The sequence below is a fragment of the Girardinichthys multiradiatus genome, chromosome 21 (genome assembly GCF_021462225.1).
Source record: "Girardinichthys multiradiatus isolate DD_20200921_A chromosome 21, DD_fGirMul_XY1, whole genome shotgun sequence".
In the NCBI taxonomy this organism is placed as follows: domain Eukaryota; kingdom Metazoa; phylum Chordata; class Actinopteri; order Cyprinodontiformes; family Goodeidae; genus Girardinichthys; species Girardinichthys multiradiatus.
Window position 1 is genome coordinate 26,948,482 of NC_061813.1, and position 14,406 is coordinate 26,962,887.

The window sequence follows — 14,406 nt, forward strand, 5'->3', positions numbered from 1 at the left end:
TCTGCTCCTATTATATTAGAATAACTGCTGTTTTTCTTCTCAGGCCAGATTTTCTGAAACATTTTTGCAGTTCTGAGGCAGATGGAAATGTTTCTGAGAGTTCAGGACATATTTTTTACAAGTTATTGGGTTGACTTATGTCAAAATCTGGCAGCTAATCTAAACTCTTGCCATTTTAAGAGCCAATTTGGGTTCAAGGGAACAGAGTTAGTGTGTAATTGTGAAATTGCCATTATCTATAGCAACCTGCATCGAGCCAATTTGTGTTCTTATATGGTCAGTAATTCTCCTTGAAATATTTTTAAAGGTAAACAGATCTGAAACTTTTTCAATCACCACTAAATGGCCCAATGTAGCCACATCATACTAACTACATACAGATGTAGTGCCTTGAAAAGTACTCACACTGTGTGCATTTAACTGGGACACAAAGAAGAGCACAATTGTACAGTGGAAGGAAATTATACATGGTTTTTAACACATTTCGCAAATAAAAACCTGAAAAGTATGGCATGCTCTTTGGGTCAATACTTTGTTGAAACACATTATATTGGAATTAAAGGTGCAAGTCCTTTGGGATACGCATGTACCTGCTTTGCACATCTAAGGGCTGAAATAATTGCAAATACCTCTTTGAAAAACAACTAAAGCTCAAGAGAGCATCTGTGGACAATTATTTTTTAAGTATTGCCTCAGATTTGTAATTGGACTTAGATTTGGACTTTGATTGGACTGCCTGTTGCAACACATGAACATGCTTTCATGCTTTTGCAATCCCTTTTATTCTAGGATTGTCCTATTTTTAGCCCCCTAAATTTTCCATCAGATATGATCATCATCCCTGACCCTGCTGAAGAAACAAACATCCCCACAGCATGATGCTGCCACCATCATGTCTTACCTGGGGGATAGCAGGTTAAGGGTAAGGCGGAGTGTTAGTTTTCTGCCACACATAGTTGTTTGTAAGTTGGCCAAAAAGTTCAATATTGATGTCATCTAACTGAAGCAACTTCTTGCTCTATCCCGTCCACTTGTGACAAACTGTAAACATGACTTGTTATGTCTTTCTTTCAACAATGGTGTTCACCATGCCATTTTTCTATAAAGGTCAGATTTGTGGAGTACAGAACCAATAGTCATCCTTATGACAGATTCTTCCTGTCATGGTAGGTTTGTCATGGTAGGTTTCCAATGCATAATCTTTACATGTTTCCATGTACAGATTATGCATTGAACAGTGCTCTGCATGATTTCTTAAGCTTGGTATATTGTCTTAACTCTGCTTTAAACCTCTCCACAACATTATCCTTGATCAGTCTGACTCTTTTAGCAGTACAATTGCAGTGATTGAAGTTATGGGTCTTTTTACAAAAATCAAAGCATAAAGGCACATTTCTTCTTTTTGCTTTAGAAAATTCTGAAATCTGCAATTTAATTCAATTCAATTTCAATTCAGTTTATTTATATAGCGCCAATTCACAACACATGTTGTCTCAAGGCACTTCACAACAGTCAGGTACATACATTCCAATTAATCCTAATCATTGAACAGTGCAGTCAGAAGGAAAAGTAAATGTTAATGGATGTAGCTCCTTTAATCGTTTCACCTAGAAAGAAAGAACAGATAAACTCTGAGCCAGTTTTCAAGGTTAGAGTCTGAAAGAGAGCACATAGAGTTAGTCACAGTAAAAGCTCAGTCAATCGCCATGTCTAGGAGAGAGAAAGGGTTAAATACTGAAAGACAGGGCCATGTGGATCATCGGTAGAGGGTGAGCATTAAGTTGTTGCCAGCAGAAGCTCGGACGATGCCCCTCTCCAGAAAGGTGTCACAGGTAGAAACAGTCAGGCCTGGTGTAGCTTTAGGAAGAGAAAAGAGGGAGAACATAAAGTTAAAAGCTGAAATAACAGCAAATAATGCAAAATTGGAAAGTAGTGTGAGAATGTAGTGAAGAGGGTGAAAGTGGTCATTATGTCCTCCAGCAGCCTAAGCCTATAGCAGCATAACTACAGAGATAGCTCAGGATAACCTAAGCCACTCTAACTATAAGCTTTATCAAAAAGGAAAGTTTTAAGCCTAGCCTTAAAAGTAGACAGTTTGTCCATCTAGAGCCCACTGATGGCCTTTGTTATACTAAAAACCACAACGATTGGGATACCTCTCTCTGTCAGATTGACCATAACCATTGGAAAAGAGAGGGGGTCATACAGGTAGCAGAAATGGAGGGTGTGTTTGCACCTCAACCATAACTGAGTCAGTTTAGGCTAAACCTGACTCCCCCTTACTCCATCCAACAGGGAGGGAAGAAGATGGAGGTAAAACATAAGGAAGATAGCTCAGGATAACCTAAGCCACTCTAACTATAAGCTTTATCAAAAAGGAAAGTTTTAAGCCTAGCCTTAAAAGTAGACAGGGTGTCTGCCTCACGGACTAAAACTGGGAGCTGGTTCCACAGGAGAGGAGCCTGATAACTAAAAGATCTGCCTCCCATTCTACTTCTAGAGACTCTAGGAACTACCAGTAAACCTGCAGTCTGAGAACGAAGTGCTCTATTAGGAACGTATGGAACAATCAGATCTCTGATGTATGATGGAGCTAAATCATTAAGGGCTTTATATGTGAGGAGGAGAATTTTAAATTCCATTCTGGATTTAACAGGGAGCCAACAAATAGGAGAAATATGATTTCTCTTTTTAATTTTCATCAGAACTCTTGCTGCAGCATTTTGAATCAGCTGAAGGCTTTTAACTGCATTTTGTGGACATCCTGATAGTAAAGAATTACAATAGTCCAGCCTTGAAGTAACAAATGCATGGACTAGTTTTTCAGCGTCACTCCTGGATAGGATATTTCTAATTTTGACAATGTTCCGGAGATGAAAGAAGGAAATCCTAGAAACCTGTTTAATATGGGATTTAAATGACATGTCCTGGTCAAAAATAACACCAAGATTTTTTACATTATTACCGGAGGTCAATTTAATGCCATCCAGGTTAAGTGATTGACTAAGCAGTTTCTTTTTTAAAGACTCCGGTCCAAAGACGACAACTTCTGTCTTGTCAGAATTTAGAAGCAGAAAATTTAAAGTCATCCAAGTTTTTATATCTTTAAGACATGCTTGTAGTCTATCTAACTGGTTGGGCTCATCAGGATTTATGGATAAGTAAAGCTGAGTATCATCAGCATAACAGTGAAAATTTATCCTATGCTGCCTGATAATTTGACCTATTGGAAGCATATATATAGTAAAGAGAATTGGCCCAAGTACTGAACCCTGTGGTACTCCACAATTAACCCTGGAGTTTAAAGATGATTTATCATTTACATGAACAAATTGGAATCCGTCAGACAAATAAAACCAGCCTAGCGCTGTTCCCCTGATCCCTACAGCATATTCCAACCTTACTAAGTGAATACTGTGATCGACTGAATCAAATGCAGCACTGAGATCTAAGAGGACAAGAACAGACACAAGTCCATTATCTGAGGCCATAAGAATATCATTAGTGACTTTCAGCAGAGCTGTTTCAGTGCTTTGATGAGCTAGGAAGCCTGACTGAAACTCTTCAAACAGGTCATTGCTGTGTAAATGCTCACACATTTGATTAGCAACTATTTTCTCAAGAATTTTAGATAAGAATGGAAGATTGGATATAGGTCTGTAATTTTTTAAGTCATCTCGATCAAGCGAAGGTTTCTTAAGTAAAGGTTTAATTACATCTACCTTAAAAGCTTGTGGTACATATCCGTTTACTAAGGATAAATTAATCATATCTAAAATGGGGCTGGTAATCAGAGGGAACACTCCCTTAAATAATTTGGTTGGGATTGGGTCTAACATACAAGTTGAAGGTTTAGATGAAGCTAATATTTCTAATAACTCAGGAAGCTCCACAGGATCAAAGCATTGAACAAATTCCCTCTTTTAACATTTTCCACTCTTCTGTTATTTCAGGGTCATAGGTATTCTTTGTGTTTAAATCACAACATTGTCTACTTGGGGGATTTATAAAAACAGCCAATGTCCAGTTTTCGACTTGATGTCTAGAATTTAATTAGTTCCCCACCTTGTGTGTTCTGTATTACGTAAAGCAGTCCTCAGGTATGCACCAAGATATTTCTAGTCATGCCTTCCTGTCATTAAGTCAGGGCACAGTTTATGGTTGGCTTATAAAACACTAATTCTACACTGCAGACCGTAAACACGCATGTTCCATCTCAAATCTCTTATGGCTTTCTGCTTCCCCTCTATACTGTCTCCCTGCCCCACTCATGCTGTGACATCAACTTGTGGCTTGGCAGGATGGAAAAATGATTAGCTCTGGAAACAGACGCTGCACTCACATGGCAGTCACACCTCTCCCAGCGAATGCAAACGCACCCACACATTTCAGCACTCTCATGATATCAGTCCGAGCCAGTCTTCCATCCAGCCGCACCCAGAAATTCCCCCTTTCCAATGTGCAAGCATACAGACAGTGACTCATGACTATGGGGGCTGCAGTCAGGAAGTTTCTCTGAATTGGATCTCCTGAAGAGCCTCGCTCATGTGCTATTGCGGTAGTTCCCCCTTGCTGAGTTTGGAAAGAGTGACTGGATGTGTGTATATCTGCTTGCTCGCGGCCCAGACTTAACCTCACTGACAGCATTAATCCATCATACCTGATGGCTAACTTCATGCAGGAATGCGCTTGAGAGGACAAACACAAGCTGTGCCCCAGCTATGCAATATATCTTTTTAATAGGGTTCTGAGTAGCTACTGTAGAGAAACAGCATTGTAAGTCCTAAAAAGGTTTCTGCAAAAATTGTCAATTCTGTTATTGTAGCATCATGTTCTTCTATTGGTGCCTTGTGTGTCTTTTAAGTTAAGTATATGGAGATAGTCCTCCAGACCACTGGGAAAGATGTGTGAAAAGCCTTGAATAATTTGCTGTTCCATTGGAGACTGAAAAAGTTGGAGAAGTCCAAGTACAATTAATCAAACAGTCCATCATGTCATGCACGGTAACATGGTTCCGAGGGCCCTCAGAAGACAAACAGGTACACAGCATCACAGATCCTCTGCTTTACTTAAAGGTTAATATGAAGTGCTTTATTGAATATTTATCCATTATTTTATGCCAAGCCCACCTGGAGTGTTGGCTGCTAAAAAGCTCAATCTTCCTCTCAAGCAACGCAAATAGTTTCAGATACAGTCTCATTATAATTTAATAAACTCTATAACTTTAAGGTTGTGATGGTAGGACAGAAACATTGTTTTTCTGGCAAACCTCCCAAACAATCTGTGGCATGTAGATAGCATCTAATGTAGGGATCTGCAACCTATACAACCTAAAGAGCCATTTTTTCCCCATAGTGAATAAAAACCTTGAGCCACAAAACCTTAATGACTCATAAAAAAGATAAAAATTTGAAAATGACTTAATATCCATCTCTATTCAAATAAAATGTGTTTTAAAAGATTCAGTGTGAAATTGTGCTGCTATAATAAAAGATTGATTTATTTCTACCAGGATTACCATGAAACCGGGGTCACTTTGCTTTATTTGGCTATTTAGTCAAGAAAACTATTTTTGCCAGTGTTTTAGCTACACATTAAGGTTTTTTCTGTCAATATTAGGGGCAATTACATTTGGGTTCTATTTGTAGAGTTACTAAACTGGGCTTTATGTCAGACTTGCCAAGGAAAGATAGAACCTCAACTCGGCTCCTAAATCACCTGTGCACACAGGGGAATTTATATATGACAAGAGACTAAATCACCCTAACAGATCAACCCTTCTGCTCAGACAAGCCGCCTGGATCTCAGCTCAAACACGCTGGTCTTCATTCACCCAGAGGTGAAGGTCACTCTGGAAACACTGTGGGCTTGTGATTTTGTTACGGCAACAAGCTTGTTTAAACATCCTTTTAACAGATGGGGCCACTAAGGTTTAAAAATAGCAGACTTCCAGTAATCTTTGTTACAATCTTTATTCTGTCCTCTTTGTCTTCCTACAGGTACGGAGGGCTTAGATCTCCTCAGCTGCCAGATTAAAAAGTATTTTTCCACTTCTCTGTGTGGGCACGGTTTCTTTGCAAAAACAAAGATGTAAAAATGGGCGACAAGGGCACATAAAGAAGTGATGAGGGATCAGAAGATCCTGTTTAGTTTGCCATTAAGCTGTTTTGTGTTTTATATGAAATAGCAGACATTCGGTAGACCTGATCAAAATTGCCTGCTTACCCCCCTTGTAATTATAATTGTTAATTAATATTTGTCTTGGCTTATTCCAAAAGTCTCTGCTGCTGATGGTGTAAAACAGCAATTTTCCACAGTGGTTAAATAAAGTGCCTATTCTATTCTTATCTATTCTATTCTAGCGATGCTTTAATCAGCTCTGACTGGTGATTGTAAGGTCAAACATTTAATTTGTTTTTATTAAAAACATCAAAATTAAGATTTCCTTCTTTTTCTGGTCTTTCAAGGTATCAACCAGCAGTGTGTGCATTGATGCACTTTTTTCCATTTAATAAAAGTCCTTCATATTCCGTTGGATTTAAAACTACTACCTCTGTGAACAAACAGAGGTAATAGCACATTTATTTTTCATTCATTTTACATTTTTATTTGCTACAGTCCTTACAAAAACTGAATTGGCACATTAGATCTCAAAGAAAAGCAGATATCGATATTGGCCTGGAAAAGCTTGATTGGTGCATCCCTGCTGCTTAATATAATAATAGCTATCAATATATACTTACCTTATTATTATATTACTATTATTATGTTATTTTACCTGTGTGCGTTATGTTTTACAGGCGAATAAAAAAAAATCAAAATCAAAATCTTACAACAACACTAATATATTATATTTCTTGGACCAACCTGTCTTACCAACAGTGGAATAACAGACACACATCAATGTCCCACAGATCTCCATGGGTCAGATGCTTCAGGAGTTTGGAAGGTTTCTGGGCCTCTTCTTGCTTGTATTATTCTCCTTCACCATTGGGCTCACCCAGCTTTATGGAAAAGACTACGTTAAAGACACAAAGGACCAGATTAAACCAAACAAGGACTGTGAGGGAATCTTCTGCCAGCAGCAGAGCAACGACGCATTTCACACGTATGGGCAAACTTTAAGCTTTCTTTTAAGACAATGATTACTGTTCAGAATGCTCATTAAGTGATGCTAAAGTTATACTGAAGAACAAATGTTACGCAGTAGTTTTTGTGTCTGCATAACTAATACATTGTCTATCTTTTTGTATACGTGAGACTATTGAGATTAACTAGAGAACATTTAACCGTGAAAAAGATGAATATGATGACCTATTGTTTGATAATAAAAACAATTCTGGTTGTAAATTTACAGCATTCATGACACAAATTATAATAAGTACAGTACAAATTCTGAAATAATTTATTTAAAAAAATATATAATAAAAGCTGCATTAATGTTGGATTTTAATGAGGAAATAGTATAGAATACAAAGTCCCACAAAAATATGTGATCTTATTGGGCATGTATCATAATTTTTACAATGGTTTCTTTTCAACTGTGCTCAGGTCCGTAGCGAGGATAGTTACATTCATTTAAATTTTCAAAATTAGACATCCATGCATAGCGCAGCACCCACCCAAGAAGAAAGTAGTGATACCAAAATCTCCCGCTCCAATGTAAGGTTACAAAGCAAAGATTTATTTGCCAATTTATCCAGTGAGGATGAGGAAGTTAAGACAAATGTTGTCTGAGAGCTGTAGGTTGGAGAGCTATGACTGACACCCAACCCAAGGATATAAAGACACTTGTTGCCTGTAATTTGCAATGGATTTGAATAAAAAAACTGGAAATTTTGGCAGCTTGCAGACCTCATTTCTACTCCAATTCTGACAAGCATCATTAGTCCGATGCACACACGTTTTTCCTAATGACTCTCTCAACTGCATAGCCTACTTTATATTGTTTGAAATATTGCACCAGTGAATGGACGCAGCTAAAAGTCTCACATTTCTACACATATAAAAAGTGAAAGTCGCAGTAATATGATATAAACTTTATTTTTCTTGTTTTCAAATAAGTGACCATCCACCCCTTCGTCATGTTCCTGTTACAAAGGTCTTAAGTGATATTTGCTCTTTAAGTTCATTTTGTATATGTGATCCAGATAAGATATCCTAAGCATTTGTGCAAGTGAATTACTGCAAATTATGTATTTTTAAAGATTTATAACTCAAATAATTACACCGATTTTTATTGAAAAATACTTCAGAAAAATGTCAAAATATTTTAAAGCCAAAACTCAGGTTGTAAAATAAAGTCTTTTTTTTCATCCAACAGTGATTTCAACATGCTGGTTGTGTGATCACATCCAGCCTGCGGTTTTGAGTGACCGCTACAGGGGTGGAATATATTGCTAGGTTATAAGTGGATATAAATGCCAGATGTTTGGCCGGCAGCCACGCTTGTATTAATGTACCAGCATCCTCTGTTTTCCAGGTTTATGGGGACCTGCTACGCTTTGTTCTGGTACATTTTCTCCTTAGCGCATGTTGCGCTCTTCGTCACCCGCATCAGCTACACCGAGGAACTGCGCTCCTTCGTCGGTGCCATGATCATAGGCACCTACAACATTGTCGTGGTTATTGTGCTGACCAAGCTGCTGGTGGCCATGCTTCATAAAAGTTTCAGACAAATTGCTGTAAGTTTAAACATTTGGCTCAGCAGTTGTCTCAAGCAATTTGACTTCATCTCAGAGCTGAAAACAGCATCTGCTTTCACTTACTGTTAAGATTAGATGTTGCTTTAAGCCCCCCTGAAATGCTTCACAGATGGGAAATGGTTTCTTTGTTTATTCTTTGATTAATTGTTTGATTCTGATTAGATCAAAATGGTAATTTTGCATTTTTAAGATTCTTTTCTCTATTGAACTGTTAAGGCTTTAGAGTATGAAGGGCATTTTTCTAATGCTTTTTACAGAATCATGAGGATAAGGAGTGGAAGTTTGCACGGGCCAAACTCTGGCTCAGCTACTTTGATGACAAGTGTACCCTGCCCCCACCTCTCAATATCCTAACCTCGCCGAAGACTGTCTGCTACCTGGTGACCAGCCTCAGGAAGTGGATCTGTTCTCACACCACAAAGGGCAAAGTGAAGAGACAAAATAGTCTGAAGGTGAGAAAGTTGAACACTAGCTGTCATGACGTCAGCTATCACATCATCATTTTGAATTCAAAATAATTGTTAAAAAGCTCATATTCCTTTGATTGAAGGGTTTCATATATCATATATTACAAGGTTTGATATACCTATGTATAAATATACAGGTCCTTCTCAAAATATTAGCATATTGTGATAAAGTTCATTATTTTCCATAATGTCATGATGAAAATTTAACATTCATAAATTTTAGATTCATTGCACACTAACTGAAATATTTCAGGTCTTTTATTGTCTTAATACGGATGATTTTGGCATACAGCTCATGAAAACCCAAAATTCCTATCTCACAAAATTAGCATATTTCATCCGACCAATAAAAGAAAAGTGTTTTTAATACAAAAAACGTCAACCTTCAAATAATCATGTACAGTTAGGCACTCAATACTTGGTCGGGAATCCTTTTGCAGAAATGACTGCTTCAATGCGGCGTGGCGTGGAGGCAATCAGCCTGTGGCACTGCTGAGGTCTTATGGAGGCCCAGGATGCTTCGATAGCGGCCTTTAGCTCATCCAGAGTGTTGGGTCTTGAGTCTCTCAACGTTCTCTTCACAATATCCCACAGATTCTCTATGGGGTTCAGGTCAGGAGAGTTGGCAGGCCAATTGAGCACAGTGATACCATGGTCAGTAAACCATTTACCAGTGGTTTTGGCACTGTGAGCAGGTGCCAGGTCGTGCTGAAAAATGAAATCTTCATCTCCATAAAGCTTTTCAGCAGATGGAAGCATGAAGTGCTCCAAAATCTCCTGATAGCTAGCTGCATTGACCCTGCCCTTGATAAAACACAGTGGACCAACACCAGCAGCTGACACGGCACCCCAGACCATCACTGACTGTGGGTACTTGACACTGGACTTCTGGCATTTTGGCATTTCCTTCTTCCCAGTCTTCCTCCAGACTCTGGCACCTTGATTTCCGAATGACATGCAGAATTTGCTTTCATCCGAAAAAAGTACTTTGGACCACTGAGCAACAGTCCAGTGCTGCTTCTCTGTAGCCCAGGTCAGGCACTTCTGCCGCTGTTTCTGGTTCAAAAGTGGCTTGACCTGGGGAATGCGGCACCTGTAGCCCATTTCCTGCACACGCCTGTGCACGGTGGCTCTGGATGTTTCTACTCCAGACTCAGTCCACTGCTTCCGCAGGTCCCCCAAGGTCTGGAATCGGCCCTTCTCCACAATCTTCCTCAGGGTCCGGTCACCTCTTCTCGTTGTGCAGCGTTTTCTGCCACACTTTTTCCTTCCCACAGACTTCCCACTGAGGTGCCTTGATACAGCACTCTGGGAACAGCCTATTTGTTCAGAAATTTCTTTCTGTGTCTTACCCTCTTGCTTGAGGGTGTCAATAGTGGCCTTCTGGACAGCAGTCAGGTCGGCAGTCTTACCCATGATTGGGGTTTTGAGTTATGAACCAGGCTGGGAGTTTTAAAGGCCTCAGGAATCTTTTGCAGGTGTTTAGAGTTAACTCGTTGATTCAGATGATTAGGTTCATAGCTCGTTTAGAGACCCTTTTAATGATATGCTAATTTTGTGAGATAGGAATTTTGGGTTTTCATGAGCTGTATGCCAAAATCATCCGTATTAAGACAATAAAAGACCTGAAATATTTCAGTTAGTGTGCAATGAATCTAAAATACATGAATGTTAAATTTTCATTATGACATTATGGAAAATATTGAACTTTATCACAATATGCTAATATTTTGAGAAGGACCTGTAAATAGATAGAGAGAGAGTGAGCGAGAGCGAGATTTCTTACCCATTCTTCTTTGCAACATTGTTTAATTGCTTGTATAGTCCAGGTTTGGCCAAGCTACAGCTGTGGGATAGATGGTCTCACATTTTAGTCTAGATTGGAAGACTTCATGGTGAACTTAGTAGGTGAAAGGTGCCCTGGACCCGCGGCAGCAGAACAAGTATAAATCAACATATTCCACCACCAAACTTGGTGGTTTTAGGTGTCTGTGCTGATATGTAGAGTTTGGTGGCACCCTGAATTATTACCAAACATTGCTACTTTAGACGTAGTGGTCCTAAGGACATTGTTCCACAAGTCTTGAGGTTTATTCAGACGCCCTTTGCAAACCTAAGTTATGCTGACATTATTTTAAGAGAGAAGACACTTTCTTTTGGCAACCCTTACATCATCAATTATGATATTTTATGTGCTAAGGCCTGTATAGTTTCACTGGTCACTCTGGTTTTTTTGCAATTTCTCTAACATTGCATGGTCTTAACATGAGGATTTTGATAGATGGAATCTCTCTTAAATATTTTCCTCTTGCAACTTATCTCTATTTCTGTCAAATGATGGACTTCAGATATTTTGGGAATACTCTTAAACAGAGTTTATTTACGTTATAAACAGTCATAAAAAATCGTAAGAAAGAATGGCAATTAAATTTTAGGGCTTCAAAAGTGCTTAAAATGGGCCTAGAATTTTATTTAGTCCTTCTTAAAATTGTATGTACTTAACCTTTGTATTGAGTTTTTTTTCCTTTTAGAAGTGGCACTGACAGTAAACAGTTAATTATGTGTGTTACAGGAGTGCTATAGGAGTGTTACAGCATTTGAGTATTATTACATTTTGATAAATCTATAATGCTCATGTTGCTAGGCTGCAAACAGTCCTATCAGGATAATTTTTTAATGATATTTATTTATTCCCAAAAACCTTTGAAGCTCATTTAGGAGAGTATATTTAATAATGTTTAGCTTGAAAAACATGTATTTCAGTAAACTGACCCCGTTATCAATATCCATTATTTTGGCCTCTGTGTAATTGTCAATCAAGGAAGATAACTTACATGCAAAAGCAATTGACCCAAATGCCAGATCTGAAAAACACTAAGACAAGTTAACAAGGTAATATTTAACTTAAGCTACTGAGAAAGTTAATTATACGGTAGAGTAAGTTATTAAGTAACTTATTTAAATTATTTGTTTGTAATTTGTGTAGTTCCTAAAAGGGTCATAAAACTCTTTTAGTAAATTTAACCTACTAAAAAGGCAAAAACCTTGCCTATAATCTTTTCCAGATGGCAACGGTCACTTTTAATGTCATTGCTATAATCTTTCCATCTTGACATTGTGTTAACTTGTATCTGTTTGATTCAGAACAGCAGACTTCTTAGGATTTGTTACATATACAGATTAAGTTAGATTTAAAGTAAACCAGACTAGACACTTTCGTTATTTCCTTATACAATATATAAAACAGAGCTGAAAGAGGGTGTACTTTTTTATCATGATCCCTGTAAATAACACTATTATTGCCTTTTTTTAAACACAATTATGGTTTACAGAATGTTACACCATGAGTCTGAAGTCCTTCAGTGTGGTTTCCCTGCAGGAGTGGAAGAACCTGAAACAGAAGCGTGATGAGAACTACCAGAAGATTATGTGCTGTCTGGTACACCGCTACCTGACTTCCACGCGGCAAAAGATGCAGAGCATGGATCAGGCCACAGTGGAAAATCTGAATGACCTACGCCAAGACCTGTCCAAGTTTCGCAACGAGATGAGGGACCTGCTGGGCTTCCGGACATCCAAATATGCCATGTTCTACCCAAGGAGCTGAGGCAAAAAGCAGACTGTTTCCCCTTCCGTCTTTCTTAATAAAATCTTTGCTTCATGTTTATCTGGGATCCTCCAAGCATGTGCAAAAACTCTGCTCTTTAAAGTCACTGGGATAATTTTAATACCTGGACCTTTGTTAGAGAAATATGTATTCACCAAAGCCTCAAGACTCAGGCCTCCAATCTGTTAAGCTATGTAACCTTTATTTTGTAAATAAAGAAAGCCATTCTTTTCAACAGGAAAATAAAGATTTCAGGATTATTTGGACTTTCTTGGGATTTAATTGCTTAAAAAACTGACACTAAGCTATATTTTTGTGAAAAACATTTTTCTTAAAGGGATACACTAATTTTGAATTTTTAAATGAGATTCCACTAACAAAATTTTATATCTTACTCATCTTGGTGTCCTCATTTAAAATAAATGCAGATTAGTTGGACCTGGAAGCTAACAGTTAATCAAAGTTGGGCCAAAACCAAAGCAGACTTATTTTGTCTTAAAACAACTCCTGTCTTAAAAATTAGATTATAAAAGTATTTTTATATGAATGCTATTTCCTTTACCTTTATAAAAGCATCACATTTGCATCTGGTGGTTATTTATAATAAGGCCAAAGATCATTATGCCCCTAGAAATGGGCTGGTAACTGAAATTGGAAAAGCTTGATCGCCCTTGACCAGTGACCGCCCAGTCAGAAACAGGATACTGCAACATCACTCAATCTAAAAGTTGTTAATGCAGGCTGAACACTCCATGTTAGTTATTTTAACTATAACTAGGGTGATTGAAACTCATAAATATTAACTTTTCTGATCAGTGAATGCACTAAGATTCACTGACCAAGCTGTGAGAAAGCAAAAGTTTCAGCAGATAACAGAAAGGCTACACAAAGTATTGCATTCTGTGGTAACCTCTTGAACTTCTGTCATGGAACATGCTGGATTTAGTAAAATTTGGCAGCCTTTTGGAGATCTCAGAGTTAAGGTAACACTTTTAGGAATACAGACAAATGGGTTTTACTAATACTAACCATGCTGATTGCTAATTAAGAAGCTAAAGACTCAATTATAAAATGTCAACTTTGTGATTACTGTGTATTTGCTTTAAACTAGTAAATACTTAGGGCCCACTCAGTGCAGGAAGACTACAAAAACTAGCAACTGGATATTGGCCTGAAACTCAGAACCGTGCATCTGTAGAAATAGAGTAAGGAGGCAGTGCACCACCGGTGATTTTCCAGTGTGAAATAGGAACCGAGAGGCTTCACAACCAAAAGCTGACTACCACTGTCTTAAAACAACTCCAACCTTGCGGAAACATCATAGTGTTTAAAGCAAACACTATGTTACGAACGTTTATGCTGTCGTTATGTTTGCGTTGCATAGATATTTGGACAAAAGCCCACAATTATTTACACTGGAAACATACGTAGGAGGTGGTGTGCCTCCAATGATCTGTCGGTATGAAGCATGTTCCGGGAAAGAAACAAGCTACCGATCAGAGAAACTGAAGTGTGAAAAACAAAAATAATATAACAGGTTAAAAAAAGTTAAAAAGGTCATAAAATGAAGTTTGCACAAACCTATATGATGTTGAGACTGGAGTTGCTTAAGAAGTCTGCGTCGCTT

The 14,406-nt window shown here is 38.1% G+C and overlaps 1 protein-coding gene across 1 annotated transcript in view; it reads left to right on the plus strand.

Annotated features, from left to right (window-relative positions):
* Window positions 1–13,039, plus strand: part of trpc1 (transient receptor potential cation channel, subfamily C, member 1) — a 31,157-nt gene extending 18,118 nt beyond the window's left edge. The window contains exons 10-13 of the mRNA XM_047349479.1: window positions 6,915–7,108; window positions 8,483–8,684; window positions 8,963–9,157; window positions 12,552–13,039. Of these exons, the coding sequence (XP_047205435.1) occupies window positions 6,915–7,108; window positions 8,483–8,684; window positions 8,963–9,157; window positions 12,552–12,779 (819 nt within the window). The 3' untranslated portion in view covers window positions 12,780–13,039. The remainder of the gene's footprint in view (window positions 1–6,914; window positions 7,109–8,482; window positions 8,685–8,962; window positions 9,158–12,551) is intronic.
* The last annotated feature ends 1,367 nt before the right edge of the window (window positions 13,040–14,406 follow it).